The sequence below is a fragment of the Ranitomeya variabilis genome, chromosome 4, assembly GCF_051348905.1.
Source record: "Ranitomeya variabilis isolate aRanVar5 chromosome 4, aRanVar5.hap1, whole genome shotgun sequence".
Lineage (NCBI taxonomy): Eukaryota > Metazoa > Chordata > Amphibia > Anura > Dendrobatidae > Ranitomeya > Ranitomeya variabilis.
This window is the reverse complement of record NC_135235.1, coordinates 438,320,635-438,339,914: the sequence shown is the minus strand read 5'-3', so window position 1 is coordinate 438,339,914 and position 19,280 is coordinate 438,320,635. Positions and strand designations below refer to the sequence as shown.

At 42.5% G+C, this 19,280-nt stretch overlaps 1 protein-coding gene across 4 annotated transcripts in view; it reads right to left on the bottom strand.

The window, feature by feature from the left end:
• EPN3 (epsin 3) overlaps positions 1 to 19,280 on the bottom strand; it is a 107,252-nt gene that overhangs the window by 20,648 nt on the left and 67,324 nt on the right. For all 4 annotated transcript variants that reach the window (XM_077251457.1, XM_077251456.1, XM_077251455.1 and 1 more), the window contains exons 3-4: positions 16,616 to 16,728; positions 13,260 to 13,337 (exon numbers count right to left, since the gene is read on the bottom strand). In XM_077251457.1, coding sequence (XP_077107572.1) covers positions 13,260 to 13,337; positions 16,616 to 16,728 — 191 coding nt within the window. The remainder of the gene's footprint in view (positions 1 to 13,259; positions 13,338 to 16,615; positions 16,729 to 19,280) is intronic.

Sequence of the window (19,280 nt, the reverse complement as noted above, 5' to 3'; positions counted from 1 at the left end):
GTTTCTAAAGGTACTATTGGCATGAAATTCTCACCAGATGTCGATAACAACCCATTCAATCCACACAGGCAAATAAATCAAACAATAATGTCCATAAATTAAGCTATGTGTAATAGTGAGAAATGACACAGGGAAAAAGTATTGAACGCACTTAGTGAAATTTAATTAATACTTCGAAGAAAGGGCTTTGTGGGTGATGACAGCTTCAAGATGCCTCCTGTTTGGAGAAACTAGCCGCATGCATTGCTCAGGTGTGATTTTATCCTATTCTTCCACACAAACACTCTTCAAATCCTGAAGGTTCTGTGGGCTTCTTCTATGAACTCTGAGTTTTAGTTCTTTCCATACATTTTCTATTGGATTCAAATCGGGTGATTGGCTGTGCCCTTATAGTAGCTTTACTTTCTTTCTCTGAAACCAATTGAGAGTTTCCTTGGCTGTGTGTTTGGGATCATTGTCTTGTTGAAATGTCCACCCCTGTTTCATCTTCATCATCCAGGTAGATAGCAGCAGATTTTTATCAAGAATGTCTCTGTAGACTTGTCCATTCATCCTTCCTTCAATTATACGATGCTTGCCAGTGCTGTATGCTGAAAAACTACCCTACACCATGGAGTTCCCACCTCCAAACTTCATTGTTGGTATAATGTGTTTGGGGTGCTATGCCTTGCCTTTTGGCCTCCCAGCATTGTGTGTTTTATGGCATCCAAAGAATTCAGTTTTGGTCTCATCAGAAGAGACTATACTCTCCCAGTACTCCCAGTATTTCCCAGACTTGTCTTAATGTTTTTGAGCAAACTTTAATAAACATGCTTGAACATGCTTTTCGTTCAGCTTGAGTGCATTACTTATCATTTTCTTTGAAACAAATGTACTTGCTGATAATTCTTTTTACTCCTCTGCCTGAAATCTTTATGGTGAAATGATGCTCATTCCACTTCCAGATTATGGCCCCAACAGTGCTCACTGGAAGCTTCAGTAGTTTAGAAATTCTTCTTGAACCAAAGCCGTTGCAAAGATCTTAACACAACTCACTGGTTTTACCCTTGATAATGAGACACCTTTGTATATGCCATCAGTTGAACCAGCTGATATTATTTTTCACTAAGTGGCAGGATTGCTTTCTAATTACAAATACATTTCAGCTGGTGTCATGACTTTCCATGGCTTTTTGCACCTCTCTTTCTTCAATTGTTCAATACTTTTTTACTGTCACTTGGAGCCTGGAAAGGGAAGAGGAAGGTGGAGAAAAAAGGGGAGTGCAATCTAAGCATAGTGCATGTATTAGTATTGGGATGAACAAGAGTAATTTACATACTTGCATTTGTGCAGTTAGACTCAACACTAGACTTCAATGTACGAATATAAGTGTTAGGGGTCAAGTTCCCAACTCTGCACAGGGGGAGTCTCGAGCCATCTCCGCTGCGGTCTCCCATTCTTCTCCAGCCGCAGTGGTGCCTGCTCAGCGAAGACGTCGGTCCCAGCGTCTGGCTCAGCCTGATACGGTGCAGATGATTATTGCTGCCTTTCCAGGCTCAGCCATTGTAACCAGTACTGGTCAGCGGCGAGCAGACGTCTCTGAGACTAAGTCCTGCTTTTCCCCTTCTGAGCATGCCCAGGGTAAGACCTCTCATTTGAGGTCGGGGGTCACATGCTCAAGTACTGCAGCAGCTCCCATTGTTCCTCTAGGAAGGTCCTTAAGTTGCTGCAGCTATAAAAGGTTTGCATGTCCGCACGGCCATGCGCTAGTATCAACTAAGTTACGTGTTCAGCGCCAGTGTAATTTGTATGTGGTTTCAGGGTTCAGCTGAAATAAGCCCCTAGAATGCCGGCACCTCCAGTGAGGAGTTTTGTGTGTGTGGATTCAGGGCCCGGCTGAAATAAGCCCCTAGAATACCGTCTCCTCCGGTGAGGAGTTTTGCGTGTGCTATTCTGACTGCATGACCACTGTTCGCTCTATTTGGTAGCTCTGTTCCTCTGTGAGCTGTGCAGGGCACAGCGTTCTCTTGTCTTAAGTGACTCTGTGAAGTAACAGAGTTCACTTATACCGTCATATAGTACCGTCAGTTACTAGCAGCAGGTTTTACTCCTGCACGGTGGACCCCGGGTTGCGAACGCACCTAATACTCTATAAATAAATATTTGGTGCGTTCCGCCAAACCTTAACAATAAGTTCATTCACAAGCATGCTGCCATTCCAGTGAACCATGGAAGAAAGGTTTTTTTAGACATATTTTTGGATGGATAGTGCCCCTAGAGCTTTGGGACAAATGATAATATGCTCTATTGGGATTATATTTGCTATTCTATATATGCATATACAATCAATTCATTTATTTTAATTATTTATCATATGAGAAGCATATAGAGAAATGACTCCAATCTAGGAAACTCCACCCATAAAAACAAGGCAAGACATAAATTATCTGTATAATGCATATAATTTTAGACACATGATGAAGGCTGAATCAGTTGAAACGCGTTGTGTTTTAATTCTATAATTATACTGTATGTGCTGTGGTTGCGACACTATGTCTCTTGAGTGCGCCGCTGCATGTTTTTATTAATAAAACTATTACAGGCATTACTGCTGAAAATTCATCATTCATGTTGATATTCTAATGATCTTCCTTGGAATCTCCGTCTTTGAAACGGAAGCGCCTCTCTGGGATATTTACCATTATCATACGTTTTTCCTGTGTCATTTCTCATTATTAGACATATAGTCATGGCCAAAAGTGTTCCTGAAGTTGTTCCAGAAAATGATGTATTTACCCCAGAAAATTATTGCAATTACACGTTTTACACCACAATCAATCACTTCCTATAATCATCAGCAAGTTTCTTACACCTCTCAACTACAATTTTGGACCACTATTCTTTTTCAGACTGCTCCAGGTCTCATATTTGAAGGGTGCTTTCTCCAAACAGCAATTTTAACATCTCTACACAGGTGTTAAATGGGATTTAGATCTGGACTCATTGCTGGCCACTTCAGAACTCTCCAGTGCTTTGTGTAAATCCATAGCCGATAGTGTAGACACCCTTGAAATTGTTCCTGAAAATGAAATATTTCACCCAGAAAATTGTTGCAAATACACGTTTTGTTATAGACCTGTTTATTTCCTTTGTTTGTATTGGAACAACACAAAAAGCTGGGGAAAAAAAGGTAATTTGGACCTAATTTCACACAAAGCCCCAAAAATGGGACAGACAAAATTGTTGGTACCCTCAACTTAATATTTTGTTTCACACCCTTTGGAATAAATAACTGTAATTAATAACTTTATATAACCACCAACAAGCTTCTTACAACTCTCAACTGGAATTTTTGACCACTCTTTTTTTGCAAACTGCACCAGGTCTCTCATATTTGAAGAATGACTTCTCCCAACAGATCTCTCCACAGGTGTTAAATGGGATTTAGATCTGGACTCATTGTTGGTCACTTTAGAAATCTCCAGTGCTTTCTTTCCATCCATTTCTGGTTTCTTTTTGAAGTATGTTTGGGGTTATTGTCCTACAAGAAGACCCATGACCTAGGATGCAAACCCAGCTTTTTGACACTGGGAACTACACTGCTCAAAAAAATAAAGGGAACACTAAAATCCCACATCCTAGATATCACTGAATGAAATATTCCAGTTGTAAATCTTTATTCATTACACAGTGGAATGTGTTGAAATCTAAAAACCTAAAACCTAAAAATTATCAACATAAATCACAACTAATATTCTACAGAGGTCTGCAGTTGGAATGATGCTCAAAATCAAAGTGGAAAATGAAGTTGCAGGCTGATCCAACTTCAGTGGAAATGCCTCAAGACAAGGAAATGATGCTCAGTAGTGTGTGTGGCCTCCACGTGCCTGTGTGACCTCGCTACAACACCTGGGCATTCTCCTGAAGGGACAGCGGATGGTCTCCTGAGGGATCTCCTCCCAGAACTGGACTAAAACATCCTCCAACTCCTTGACAGTCTGTGGTGCAACGTGACGTTGGTGGATGGTGCGAGACATGATGTCCCAGATGTGTTCAATCGGATTCAGGTCTGGGGAAGGGGCGGTCCAGTGCATAGCTTCAATGCCTTCATCTTGCAGGAACTGCTGACACACTCAAACCACATGAGGTCTGGCATTGTCCTGCATTAGGATGAACCCAGGGCCAACCACACCAGCATATGGTCTTACAAAGTGTCTGAGGATCTCATCTCGGTACCTAATGGCAGTCAGGCTACCTCTGGCGAGCACATGGAGGGCTGTGCGGCCCTTAAAAGAAATGCCACCCCACACATTACTGACCCACTTCCAAACTGGTCATGCTGAAGGATATTGCAGGCAACAGATTGCTCTCCATGGCGTCTCCAGACTCTGTCACGTCTGTCACATGTGCTCAGTGTGAACCTGCTTTCATCTGTGAAGAGCACAGGGTGCCAGTGGCAAATTTGCCAATCCTGGTGCTCTGTGACAAATGCCAAGCGCCCTGCACAGCATTGGGCTGTGAGCACAACCCCCATCTGTGGACATTGAGAACTCAGACTATCCTCATGGAGTCGGTTTCTAACCGTTCATGCAGACACGGTTGTGGCCTGCTGGAGGTCATTTTTCATGGCTCTGTCAGTGCTCCTCCTGTTCCTCCTTGCACAAAGGCTGAGGTAGCTGTCCTGCTGCTGGGTTGTTGCCCTCCTACTGCTCCCTCCACGTCTCCTGGTGTACTGGCCTCCAGACTCTGGACACTACACTGACAGACACAGCAAACCTTCTTGCCACAGCTCGCATTGATGTGCCATCCTGGATGAGCTGCACTACCTGAGCCACTTGTGTGGGTTGTAGAGTCCGTCTCATGCTACCACAAGTGTGAAAGCACAACCAACATTCAAAAGTGACCAAAACATCAGCCAGAAAGCATTGGTACTGAGATGTGGTCTGTGGTCCCCACTTGCAGAACCACTCCTTTCATGAGTGTGTCTTGATAATTGCCAATAATTTCCATCTGTTGTCTATTCCATTTGCACAACAGCATGTGAAATTGATTGTCAAACAGTGTTGCTTCCTAAGTGGACAGTTTGATTTCACAGATGTTTGATTTACTTGGAGTTATATTCTGTTGTTTAAGTGTTCCCTTTATTTTTTTGAGCAGTGTACATTGGAACCCAAACTCCTTTGGTAATCTTCAAATTTCATGATGCCTTGCACACAGTCAAGGCACCTAGTGCCAGATGCGTCAAAATAACACCAAAACATCTTTGAACTTCCACCATATTTGCAAGACAGCTTTAGTTTCTTTGGCACTTCATTGGGGCTGCTTATCCACCATCTGAACTATCCTGCATTGCAACCTTTCATCAATTTTTCTCTGCCATCCACATCCAGGGAGATTGGCTACAGTGCCGTGGGTTGTATACTTTTTGTTTATGTTGCCCATCGTGAACAAAGGAACATCAAGATCTCTGGAGATGGACTTGTAGCCTTGAGATTGTTGATATTTTTCTATTATTTTGATTCTCAAGTCCACAGACGGTTCAGTTCTTCTCTTTCTGTTCTCTTTCTGTTCTCCATGCCTAAGGTGGCACACTCAGACAGTCAATACAAAGATGGTGTCAGCTTCTCCCCTTTTTATCTGGTTTCAGGTGTGATTTTCATATTGCTCACACCTGTTACTTGCCACAGGTGAGTTTGAATGAGAATCACATGCTTAAAACAAAGTTGGAAACCCACAGTTTTGGAAAGTTGCCAACAATCTTGTCCAGCCCATTTTTGAGGTTTGTGTGAAATTACAGTGCCTACAAGTAGTATTCAACCCCCTGCAGATTTAGCAGGTTTAATAAGATGCAAATAAGTTAGAGCCTTCAAACTTCAAACAAGAGCAGGATTTATTAACAGATGCATAACTCTTACAAACCAAAAAGTTTTGTTGCTCAGTTAAATTTTTATAAATTTTAAACATAAAAGTGTGGGTCAATTATTATTCAACCCCTAGGTTTAATATTTTGTGGAATAACCTTTGTTTGCAATTACAGCTAATAATCGTCTTTACTAAGACCTGATCAGGCAGGCACAGGTCTCTGGAGATATCTTGGCCCACTCCTCCATGCAGATCTTCTCCAAGTTATCTAGGTTCTTTGGGTGTCTCATGTGGACTTTAATCTTGAGCTCCTTCCACAAGTTTTCAATTGGGTTAAGGTCAGGAGACTGACTAGGCCACTGCAACACCTTGATTTTTTGCCTCTTGAACCAGGCCTTGGTTTTCTTGGCTGTGTGCTTTGGGTCGTTGTCTTGTTGGAAGATGAAATGACGACCCATCTTAAGATCCTTGATGGAGGAGCAGAGGTTCTTGGCCAAAATCTCCAGGTAGGCCGTGCTATCCATTTTCCCATGGATGCGGACCAGATGGCCAGGCCCCTTGGCTGAGAAACAGCCCCACAGCATGATGCTGCCACCACCATGCTTGACTGTAGGGATGGTATTCTTGGGGTCGTATGCAGTGCCATCCAGTCTCCAAACGTCACGTGTGGTTGGCACCAAAGATCTCGATCTTGGTCTCATCAGACCAGAGAACCTTGAACCAGTCAGTCTCAGAGTCCTCCAAGTGATCATGAGCAAACTGTAGACGAGCCTTGACATGACGCTTTGAAAGTAAAGGTACCTTACGGGCTCGTCTGGAACGGAGACCATTGCGGTGGAGTACGTTACTTATGGTATTGACTGAAACCAATGTCCCCACTGCCATGAGATCTTCCCGGAGCTCCTTCCTTGTTGTCCTTGGGTTAGCCTTGACTCTTTGGACAAGCCTGGCCTCGGCACGGGAGGAAACTTTCAAAGGCTGTCCAGGCCGTGGAAGGCTAACAGTAGTTCCATAAGCCTTCCACTTCCGGATGATGCTCCCAACAGTGGAGACAGGTAGGCCCAACTCCTTGGAAAGGGTTTTGTACCCCTTGCCAGCCTTGTGACCCTCCACGATCTTGTCTCTGATGGCCTTGGAATGCTCCTTTGTCTTTCCCATGTTGACCATGTTTGAGTGCTGTTCACAAGTTTGGGGAGGGTCTTAAATAGTCAGAAAAGGCTGTAAAAAGAGATAATTAATCCAAACATGTGAAGCTCATTGTTCTTTGTGCCTGAACTACTTCTTAATACTTTAGGGGAACCAAACAGAATTCTGGTGGGTTGAGGGGTTGAATAATAAATGACCCTCTGAAAAGACTTTTCACAATTTAAAAAAAAAATAAACAAAGAAATAACATTCTTTTTTGCTGCAGTGCATTTCACACTTCCAGGCTGATCTACAGTCCAAATGTCACAATGCCAAGTTAATTCCAAATGTGTAAACCTGCTAAATCTGCAGGGGGTTGAATACTACTTGTAGGCACTGTATATTCCATTTGCCGTTCTTTCTGTGTTTTTTTGGGCTGTTCCAATACGCACAAAGGAAATGAACATGCTTATAACAAAACATGTGTACTTACAATAATTTTCAGGGATAAATGGTTCATTTTCTGAAACAATTTCAAGGGTGCCAACACTTTCGACCATAACTGTAACTTAATTTATGAATTTGTCATGATCCAGGCCTGGATTTGGTTTTGTCTTTCCTTTCCCGGTCTAATCATGTCAGGGATTTACTTTCCCTGCCTCGTTTCTGTGTCCTGTCTGCTATATCTTGGTGCTGCAACCTGTGTGCAATGTCAGTTAAATTGTTTGCCTTCAGCGTGCTAGCTGGCTTTGATGAGTTCCTGATCAGTCCTGCTGTGTTTATCTGACCTGACCCGTGTCTGTTGAGCTTCCACCTACCCGTCCCTGCTCCTTTATCCCCTGTGTGTTTGGATTCCCCAGTATTAACCTTAGCTTGGCTCTGACCCGATTCCGTCTCTCCCTTCTGGTATCTCTGCGCTGCTACTGACCGGTGCTGACCTTTTGTTTTTGTCTGACTCTGCTCCTTGTTTTTCCCCTTAATACTGTGTTATCTTCTGGTATTGACACGGCTCTCTGGCTACTCCGCTGCCACCAAGTGGTAGCCCCGCTGCAATACTGTGGGTCTGCTTCATAGCAGGATATTCAGCTCACTCTCCACTCTGTTGCCATCTAGGGGAGTTTGTGTTACTCTGCATTAACCCTCAGTGCTTCAGCATGACAGAATGTCTATGGTTTGATTTCTTTGCCTGTGTGGATTGGATGGGTTGTTCCGCAATCTGGTGTGAATTTTATGTCAATAGCACCTTTTGCAACATACTTACTTAGAATATTGGTACCGTGTTCAATACTAATTTCTCCCGATGTAATTCTCACCACCACTTCCTGGTGGTGCTAACCCCTTTACCCTCCAAGCCTGTTTTTACCTTCATGAGAAGGCCAAATTTTACAATTCTGACCAGTGTAACTTTATGACGTAATAACTCTGGAACGCCTCAACAGATCGTACTGATTCTGAGAATGTTTTTTGTAACATATCATAATTCATGATAGCGGTAAAAAATTATTTAATATGACTTGCGTCTATTTTTTTAAAAGTGGAAATTTTGTGAAAATTTTGAAAATGTTCAAACTTTTAATTTTTATGCCCTGAAATCATAGAGTTATGTCATACAAAATTGTAAATAAGTTCCATTTCCCACATATCTACCGTATTTTTTGGACTATAAGACGCACTTTTGTTCCCCCAAATTTTGGGGGAAAGTGGGGGGTGCGTCTTATAATCCGATTCTGTGTGCTATGATATGCTGTAGAGAAGGGGGACGGCTCTGGAGTGGTGTCAGGGGGCTGGGGTGGGCTGCCTGCGGGCTGCTGAGACAGCAGGAGGTTCTGTGCTCCCGCTCATTAGCCTCATGTAATATTCACTGCACCTGCTGTCCATCACCTCGGTGCTGAACCTGTGCCGAGTTGATTCTCAGGGGAGCAGCGAATATTACATGTGCCTGCATCTCCCCCCAACTCCCATCATGGATATGGCCCCCGGTCACTCTTATATGCCCCCCTGTGCTGCTGGCAGGCACATGCTTCCCCCTCCCTGTGCTGCTGGCAGGCACATGCTGCCCCCCCCCTGTGCTGCTGGCAGGCATATGATAAAATAACAAATACTTAACTCACCTTCCCCTGATGGCTCCATGCTCACAGCTCCTCGGTTGCTTCCTGTGTCTGTGCTGACATCCGATCATGTGATCGGCACAGCACAGTGATGACATCACTGTGTGCCCAGGTCACATGATCTGATGCCTAGGAAACAGGAAGCGCAACCGAGGGGGGGGCATGTGTCTGCCAGCAGCACAGAGGGGGGAGCATGTGCCTGCCAGCAGCACAGGGAGGGGCATGTGCCTGCCAGCAGCACGGGGGGCATGTGCCTGCCAACAGCACAGGGGGGGCATATGCGTGCCAGCAGCACAGGGGGGGCATGTGTCTGCCAGCAGCACAGGGGGGGACATGTGTCTGCCAGCAGTATGGGGGGCATGTGCCTGCCAGCAGCACAGGGAGGGCATGTGCCTGCCAGCAGCACAGGGAGGGCATGTGTCTGCCAGCAGCAGGGGGTGGCATGTGCCTGCCAGCAGTACAGGGGGCATGTGCCTGCCAGCAGCACAGGGAGGGCATGTGTCTGCCAGCAGCAGGGGGGTGGCATGTGCCTGCCAGCAGCAGAGGGGGAGAAGCATGTGTCTGCCAACAGCAGGGGGGTGGCATGTGTCTGCCAGCAGCACAGGGGGCATGTGTCTGCCAGCAGCACAGGGGGGATGTGTCTGCCAGCCGCACAGGGGGGCATGTGTCTGCCAGCAGCACAGGGGGGCATATGTCTGCCAGCAGCACAGGGGGGCATGTGTCTGCCAGCAGCACAGGGGGGCATGTGTCTGCCAGCAGCACGAGGGGCATGTGTGCCAGCAGCACAGGGGGCATATAGTGATGGGGGCCTGTACCTGCCAGCAGCACTGGGGGGCATAAAGTGACCGGGGGGCTGTACCTGTCAGCAGCACAGGGGGGGCATATTGTGACTGGGGGGTGCATGTGCCTGCCAGCAGCACAGGGGGGCATGTTCCTGCCAGCACAAGGGGGCATATTGTGACTGGGGGGCATGTGCCTGCCAGCACAGGGGGGCATATAGCAATCCAGGGGAGGCATGTGCCTGCCAGCAGTAAAGGGGGGCATATAGTGACCCAGGAGGGGCATGTGTCTGCCAGCAGTACAGGGGGGCATATAGTGACCAGGGGGGCATGTGCCTGACAGCAGCACAGGGGGGCATGTGCCAGCACAAGGATGGGGGTTATATAGATACCAGGATGAGGGACATATGACTTGTAAGACGGACGCTGGCATTATAAGAAGACCCTCATGTAACATAAAAAATTATTTTTTTCTCTTTTTCTTCACCAAATTTGGGGGTGCGTCTTATAATTAGGTGAGTCTTATAGTCCGAAAAATACAGCACTTTGCAACAGCATAATTTTTGAAACATAATTTTTATTTTGTTAGGAAGTTATAAGGGTTAAAAGTTAACGAGCGATTTCTCATTTTTACAACAAAATTTACAAAACCATTTTTAAGTGACCACATCACATTTGAAGTGACTTTGAGGGGCCTATATGACAGAAAATACCCAAAAGTGACACCATTCTAAAAACTGTAGCCCTCGATGTGTTCAAAACCACATTCTATAAGTTTATTAACCCTTCAGGTGCTTCACATGAATTAATTGAATGTGGAAGGAAAAGTGAACATTTAACTTTTTTTCACAAAAAATTTACTTTAGACACAATTTTTTTTATTTTCACAATAGTAATAGGAAAAAATGGACCCTGAAATTTATTGTGCAATTTGTCCAGAGAATGCCAATACCCCAAATCGCATATTTGCATAATTCACTAGAAGTGAACACATATTTAAGACAAAGTCACCACAGCTGAAACCTCCCCCTCTCCTGGCTTAAACCTTTTCCATATAGCGCTAGCCAAATAAATGGTTATGTAAGGGGTTCTGGTGGTGTGGGTTGGGTTTCTTCTGCTGAAAATCATCATTTTTTCCCAGTGAGAGCCATTGAGAGACAGCAGGCGGCTCTTACTGGGGTGCTGGCTCTCATCGTTCACAGAATGATCAATCACTACTGCAAATTTTTGTGAAAGGACATTAATACTTTAAACTTCCTCCTTTTGGTCCTCCTCAGGTGACCACGGAAGGAGCAAATCTGTCTGTGGCAAATATTGTTTATCACCAAAACCACCCCTCTCCTCTTCTGATAACATTGCCTCCTCATCATCCCAATCTGTTTCCCAGGTCCTGTCCACCACACAATCAGCATCATCGTTATCATCATCACTGGTTCAGTTGGAAGGTGTCTCAGTGTGGAAAATTTCCTGAGCTTTTTTGCCCTCCCTCCTGATTCCCACCTCTAGATTTGCTTTGATTTAGTGTGAAACTAATACCACGGTTGCCAGTGTTACCATTGCTGCTGCCAATACAGCTAGGCAAATAAGTAATGTCCTTCACCTCCTGCCCCTCATCTCATCCAAGTCCAAACACTGACTGTTCTCATCTAACACATCAATTGGAAGAAGTTGTTGTGTAATCTCTTCATTAGCACCCTGAGTGCTGTGGCTGAAGAGAATGGGGGTTATAAAAGAAAAAGTTGTCATTGAAAGTTTGTACTAAAAAAAGTTTAACTGTTACAGCAGTGGAGGAGGAAAGTGTAGAACACTGTTTCACACAGATGGTGTCACTGTGAGAGGTAGCATCATCTTGCTGTGAGTGAGATGAGTGATGTGCCATATAGTCCATAATATCCTCCACTTCCACCCCATTAGCACGTTTGCCAGAGGCAAAGGAGGACAATTGTGACCTGCATTTGGTAGTATTACTGCCTAGATAGCTGGTGCCAGTGGTGGTGGTGCTACTGTTGCTTGAGGCTCTAATATTCGTATTGCCAGCTGCTATGGCATTTGTTTTTATTATATCCAATGCCATTGATGCTTTTCCTTTTACCATACATTTTTACTACATTAGAATTAACTTTATATGCAATCATAGAATGTTAGAGTTAGAAAAGACCTCCAGGTCATCATGTCCCACCCCCTGCACAATGCAGGATTCACGAAATCATCCCAGACAGATGTCTGTCCAGCCTCTGTTTGAGACTCCCTAAAAAGGAGAACTCACCCCCTCACATGGCAGCCTGTTCCACTCATTCTCACCCTCGCTGTCAAAAAGATTTTCTAATATTTCATCTGTGTTCTCCCTTTCAGTTTCATTCCGTTGCTTCTCATGTTTCCATGTGCAAATGAGAATAGGTATGACCCCCTCTTTCCATTTAATATACACTTCTTTTTTTCCTTTTTAACAAGTGATCAGGTTCTGAGTTCATCCATCCTGATCTCTTTAAATGCTTACAATTCTTCCTTCTTTTTGGGATTGTTACTGATTGTGCAGGGAGAATTTCAATTAGCAAAATCTCCCTTCCTTCTTGGGCATTTCTCTCCTATAGAACATCCAGCTATTGGACCTTTCCTACCCTCTTTCTGAGTCCATTAAAATCTCTTTCTCAAGTCCAACTTTAAAGTCTGAGTTCTCGCTTGTCTTCCTCCTTTTGTAATCCACAATTCAAGGATAGCATGATCACTGCCTCCTAAATTCCCAGCCACCTTTACTTCCTCCACCATTTCCTCAACAGTGGCAGTGCACACCCAGAGTATTCAGGTAGTTGGTATTCTGCCACCAGTTAGAGTTGCATCAGCCCTTCTACAACTCTGCAACATCAGCATCTGAGCACTGCTATAACTCGCCTACATTGTTGTTCCAGAGCTGCTACATCAGCAATCCAGAGCTTCTACAGCTCTACTAATCAAGCTGTTATGTTCTAGCTCTGATACATCTTCTAATTCACTGCACCCCGACTTAATTGCCCTGCTGCACCAGTGCCACCTATCCATGTTGCTGTAGAAGTACTCATGCAAGATCGACCTCCACAGATGAGATTTAACAAATGCATGATAATAAAAGGTGGATATTGTAAAAAAAGATGAATTTGAGGAGCTTTGTGGCAGTCACCTCCTACTCTATGTGGCCATGATTTGGCAAAATTACATCTAATCTTCTCACTAGCAATACTAAACATTCTATACATTGTAATTCTGTCTAGATAAATTAAGAGTTCCTATGATCTATCCGGTTCTCTGATGTCATCCATGTGTGTTTGTTAGAAACATGTCAAGGATAATATTCCTGTTTGATTGGAGCCTATGGTATGTGCAAATGCTTGTTATGACCAGAGGCAATTTACAGGCTGTATAAATTAAATACCTTTTCATATTCCTCTTTGCTTTGATTCAGTGCCACTTGCAGCTGTATTTCTTCTTCTTCTGGGGCTGAAGGAACTTTCTTTATTCAAAAGGAAAACATGAAGTAAATATATTATAACATTTAATAAGAACAGGTGTACAGCAGTATAGCAAAAAAGGGCTAAAATGACACAAATGTTTGGCATGTGGTCATAAAGGTTGAATATCAAAGTGTAGATTGAGCCATGGCTCAACGATAAAAGGAGGAACACCACAGGGAGCATGTACCATGCTGTCCTTCATGGCTCCACGTCTTTGTGTGGAGTACTAGTTTGGCCCGTTGACGTCCACCAACCTTTATTCAGCCCTCAGTAGCCTCATCCCATCACAGAGTTTGTTTTGCATCTCAGATAGCAGTGATGTTACAGATTTGGGGTACAGGGGACTAAAGTCATGGTGTAGAACAGTGTTCCCCAACTCCGGTCCTCAAGAGCCACCAACAGGTCATGTTTTCAGGATTTCCTTAGTATTGCACAGGTGATGGAATTATTGTCGGTGCAGGTGATGCAATTATCACCTATGCAATACTAAGGAAATCCTGAAAACAAGACCTGTTGGTGGCTCTCGAGGACCGGAGTTGGGGAACACTGGTGTAGAATAAGCTTTCCATGCTATTGTCAATATGAGTAAGAATAAAATTATTTCAAAAGTTAACAATTTGTTTAAAATGTGTTAGAATATCTCATGGATAGTATGATAAGGTAAATATTTTAATTTCTATTAATTATTTAACGCCTTTCCCAATCAGCTAATTTAAATTTTTGTGCTTTGTCTTTGTCTGGACCTTTTTTCAAAAGCCATAACTTTTTTTATTTTTCAATTGACATAGCCTTATGAGGGCTTGGCTTTTGCGCAATCAGTTTGTACTTTTGAATGGCACCATTCATTTCACCTTATAATGTACTGAAAAACGGGGAAAAAATTTCAAGTTCAATGAAATTACAAAAAAAACAACCATGCTTTGGGGGGTTTTTTTAACGTAATTCATTGTGTGGTAAAAATGACCTGACATCATGATTTAACATGTCAGTATGAATACAAAGATCCAAAAAAAATTCTCTTTTTTATCTTATTATTGAAAACAATTGGCAAATTTGCAAAAAAAAAAGTTTTGTTTTTTCATATTCCAAGATTTTTTTTATTTTTACGTGGATGGGGCTGTTTTTGTATAGCAAGTTGACCTTTTCATACTATTTTGGAATAGATATGATTTGTTGATTGCTTTTACTAAATTTATTGCAGCATTTTGGTGACCAAAAAATGTATATTTTTTAAGCTTTTTTTTTTCATTTTACTTTTCTTTTCGTCTCCATAATCATGACTTGAACTTGCGATCATGTGATCACTTATGCTTTATATTGCAATACAATTGTATTACTGTATGTGGTAGAAATTCCAGTCTCCTTTGATGGCTCAGCCACATGCTGGATTTCAACAGAGTAGTGTAATGGCAGTAAAACCCAAGCTACCATATGAACCCATTGACACTACACGATCATGTGACGTGGGGAGTTCGTTGAGTGGAATGGCATGCCTCCCTACCTACTCCAAGATGGACAGCAGCATTTAAGTGGTTAACAGCAATGTGTGGAACTCGGTTATACATGCTGCAGTTATAGGCAGATGATGGCTGTGATGTCTGCTTCAGGCACCCACTCCTGATTTGCGCCATATATGTACAGTAAATGTCAGGAAGGGTTTAATAAGTTGTGCAAATAATAATTGATTAATAAAATGTAATATAAATTGTCATTCTGAAAAAATTCTCATTTAGCAAAATTGGGTTTTAAAAGCTTGGGCAACTATAGGATGACTTCATAGGGTGGTGACTGAATTGAGCAATTGTAGGATTTAAGTTAAATAATACGCTGTACAAACTACATTGTGACTACATGGCTATAATTATAATAATATAATTATATTCATTATATTACATTTACCTGTTAAGCATTAAAGGATATTTACATATTGAGTAGGTACAATCCAAGCATTTAAATATTACAGATGTGTTCAGATAATGGTAAATATATTCTGCTTGAGATCAAATAAATATGGATTTTAGCAATTGCACATACTTGTAGCATTCCTCAGCACACACACAGTCTTCTTGTGAGGCTTTGGTTCATTTTTAAGCTCATATGTTATGCCCATTTCCCAAACAGAGATTTCGGGTTCTGTATACTGCGATAAAATCCAAAAATCTAGCGCAAAATGCTAATGGAAATCCTTTTGGATTTTATAGTGAACCCAATTACAGGGTTGAGTGGAATATTGAACTGTCACTGCCTAACAAGTAGAAAGTATATGTTCCCTCTCTGTCTATGGTCAAAACATAATTAGTATCAATCTTAACGACATGGGCTTCGGTGGGCAACAACTTGTTCATCTCTCAAGACTCACTATTGCTTCATGTGTCAAAGGTGTCTTCACACAGTTTTTAGGAAAGACGCAGTGTCATCATGACTCATGATATGAGCCAATATAAGCAACATTGAGCACAGGCACAGTGTACAGAGGAAGCAGAGGATAGATCACCACCCTTGTTGGCTTGACATGATGTCCCCAGCCTGTGGCTGTCATACAAACCAGCTTAAAGATGTCATTAGGTCAAAAGTTGTTACATGTTGCTCTTACTTTATTCCCACTCTTCCCCTAAGCATTTTCATTGTTTTCTTTTCTAAAATCCAATACATACATCCACCTTCCTTTTTATTTAGTGCTAATTTGTATGCTCTTTACCAAGGGGGAGGTACTCTCAAGAGTCTCTGGGAACATGTTTTTAGGCTGCTCTGCACTATTACCCTGTAAGCCTCACTCCCTTGGTTAAGACCATAAAAATTAGCACTAAATTAAAAGCCCATAACTCTGGAACTGTATGGAGGTTTTATAAATAAGCAAAATGTACTCAGTGGAGCAATAGGAATAAAATAAGAGGAAAAAATGGTCACTTTTCACCTGGTGATAGGTTCCCTTAAATTATTAGGGAGAATCACTCCATACCTATGACTTCCTAATGACACTTCAATACAGTGATCAAAGTTATTTTTTCTCCCTTATGCGTAATCTCCCAGAGGAAATAAGATCATTGTGAAGCTGTAACTGCCCAAAATAACATTTTGCTGGTCATTTGGTGGCCTGAATCAGAGGTTACCTGAGCATCAGGGCTCAAGTGGTGGGGGATTTAATGAGTAAGGAATTTTTTTATTATTTCATAACATTTGTGAAGTCAACTCCTTCGATAACAATGTAATAGCAATTTCTAATAGCAATGCGCAATAATAATATTAGATATTTGAAGAGCGGAGGCTTATGTTGTACCTTTTCGGCATCTTCTTTACTCATAGCTAAAGCAAGCTGCAACTGAAGTTCCTCCTCCCCAGTACTCTGAGGTCTTGCATGTTCTAATTCTGGAGAAAGGGCTGAAACAGAAGCTAAAAAAGAGAGAAAAACATAATCATCGCAGATCTTAATTCAAATGGCTGCTCCTGAATATTCATTAGTAGAGTTGGTGCAAATCGACTCAAGCAACCCAGTCTATCGGCAACTTCCGTACTCTGTGGCTACTAGACAACAGCCATGAGAACTGACTCTTACCTGACAGAATCTGCATCTTTTCTTTTGATTAGCTGGCATGGCATGACGATATCATTGCTGCGTGACATATGTGTCATATCGTGCCAAAACCAGCTAATCCAAAGAAGAGTCGGTCTATCAGCAACATCAGTACTCTGTGGCCACTGTACAGCAGCCATGAAAACCGCCTTGTCAGGGAAGAGCTGGGAGGCCCAAATACATATAAGACTGTTGGCCAATCCTGCCAATATTGGCGGGTTCAGCCAATGATAAATTAAAGTGTATAGGGCCTTAAGCCTATAATCTCTACCTGAGAGAAGAACATACCCCTATACGGGATTTTGTTTATATAGGAATAATGTCACTATTCATAAATTCATGTATTTTCACAAGCCTTTATGCCTATTTTCCTCCAAGTGCATTTTATGGACTATACACACGTCAACGTCTTTGGCACCATTTTCTGGGTAGAATTAACAATTGAACAGCTATAATATGGAAACGGTAGAGTGATCATTCAAAATGTATAATTTCTCTTATTTAAAATGGTATTTTTCTAAAAAATAAAACTCATTAACTCGCTATCTATTGGACCAAGTCAAATTGACCCCATAAGAATAGTCTGAGAGCTAATAAGTAAGCAAGGAATTTCACCATATTTTTTACAAAGGTTTATACATTTACACATTGGCCCTTTGATCAGATGAAAATACTTGGCTAACATGGTTGACTCAACATGACATCCTCTGCCCATATGCCCTATTAGGGCTGGATATTATAGAGAAGTGTCTACCACTCTGGGCGTCTATCTATGTGTCAGAACAAATAGGCATTCTGCAAGAGCCTAAAATGTAATGTTACATTTTCCCTAATAGTTGATTGACGGAATGGTAAAGAAATCAGATTAGGGATGCCAAAATGAAAACCCCAAGACAAACCCATACAAACTAATTTTAAAGTGGATCAGTCCACTCACCCAATATGTCTGTTTTTGGTAAGTATTTGTACTTTCATGAGATTTTTGAACAGTCTTTCTTAGATCTTGGAGTTCTGTAGTTCCTTTGTTATTTCTCCCAGAAATCTGTAAATACATTGACAACTGGGAGTTGCTATTCCCCTTGTCAAAGGGATACACCCTGTTGACGAGAAAAACAGTAACACCTAGATGTAATTCAATTTTCAGGGGACAATAACAGGGAAGACCTCTACCAGGATTGTTATTTTATGGGGTATACAAATATTTATGAAAACTGACATGTGAGTAACAATTTCACCAATTTTCATTATTCAGTAGTTTATGATGCTTATGTGTTCAGGAATTTTTGATGGCAGTAATAGCAAAGCCTTCATCACTATTTGCAATAAAAAAAATGCTAGGACCTCGACTCTGAACCCAATTATGAGTCAATGGGATTAGAATTTGCTACGATCCATGTGAAAAATCAGATACATCACAGCTATCATGGCTTTGATATGAACTGTTATGATCCTTAGTGGCTGAGGATCACGAATAGACCAGCAAGAGAATAAACTAAGGACAAGCTCTAGGGAGATGGTAACTGGACTGATCGCAAATCTGAACCTAACCAACACAACTAGAGGTAGCCGGTGAACGTGCCTAAATAATTCCTAGACGTCTCGAGCCAGCCTAAGGAACTAGCTACCCCTAAAGAGAAAGAAAGACCTCGCTTGCCTCCAGAGAAATAATCCCCAAAGATATAGAAGCCCCCAACAAATATTAACGGTGAAGTAAGAAGAAGGCACATACGTAGGGATGAAATCAGATTCAGCAAAAGAGGCCCACTAGTACTAGAAAGCAGAAAATAGAGCAGGGGTCTATGCGATCAATAAAAAACCCTTACAAAATATCCATCCTGAGATTTCAAGAACCCACACACGAACTAATGGTGTGTGGGGAGAAACTCAGTCCACTAGAGCATCCAGCAAGCGAGGGAATCACATTTTAGCAAGCTGGACAAGAAAACATGATAAACACTGCTGATCAAAAAATGAGCAAACAAAACTTAGCTTGTCCTGGATGGACTGGGAGCAAGGTAGTCAGAAGGAATCTGAGTAGCACTGATTACATCGACAGCCGGCAACAAGTGAAAGTAAAACAGAGCTATATAGGAACCTCCCAGAGGAAAACGAACCAGCTGATAGCCAGAGACCAGCAGGATAACAAACAAAGCAACCAGGGGGAGCCCAAAGCAAAAGTCACACCATACCACCAGTGACCACAAGAGGGAGCCTGAAAACAGAGTTCACAACAGTACCCCCCCCCTTAAGGAGGGGTCACCGAACCCTCATGAAAACCCCCAGGGCGATCAGGATGAGCCACATGGAAGGCACGAACCAAATCGGCCGCATGAACATCAGAGGCGACAACCCAAGAATTATCCTCCTAACC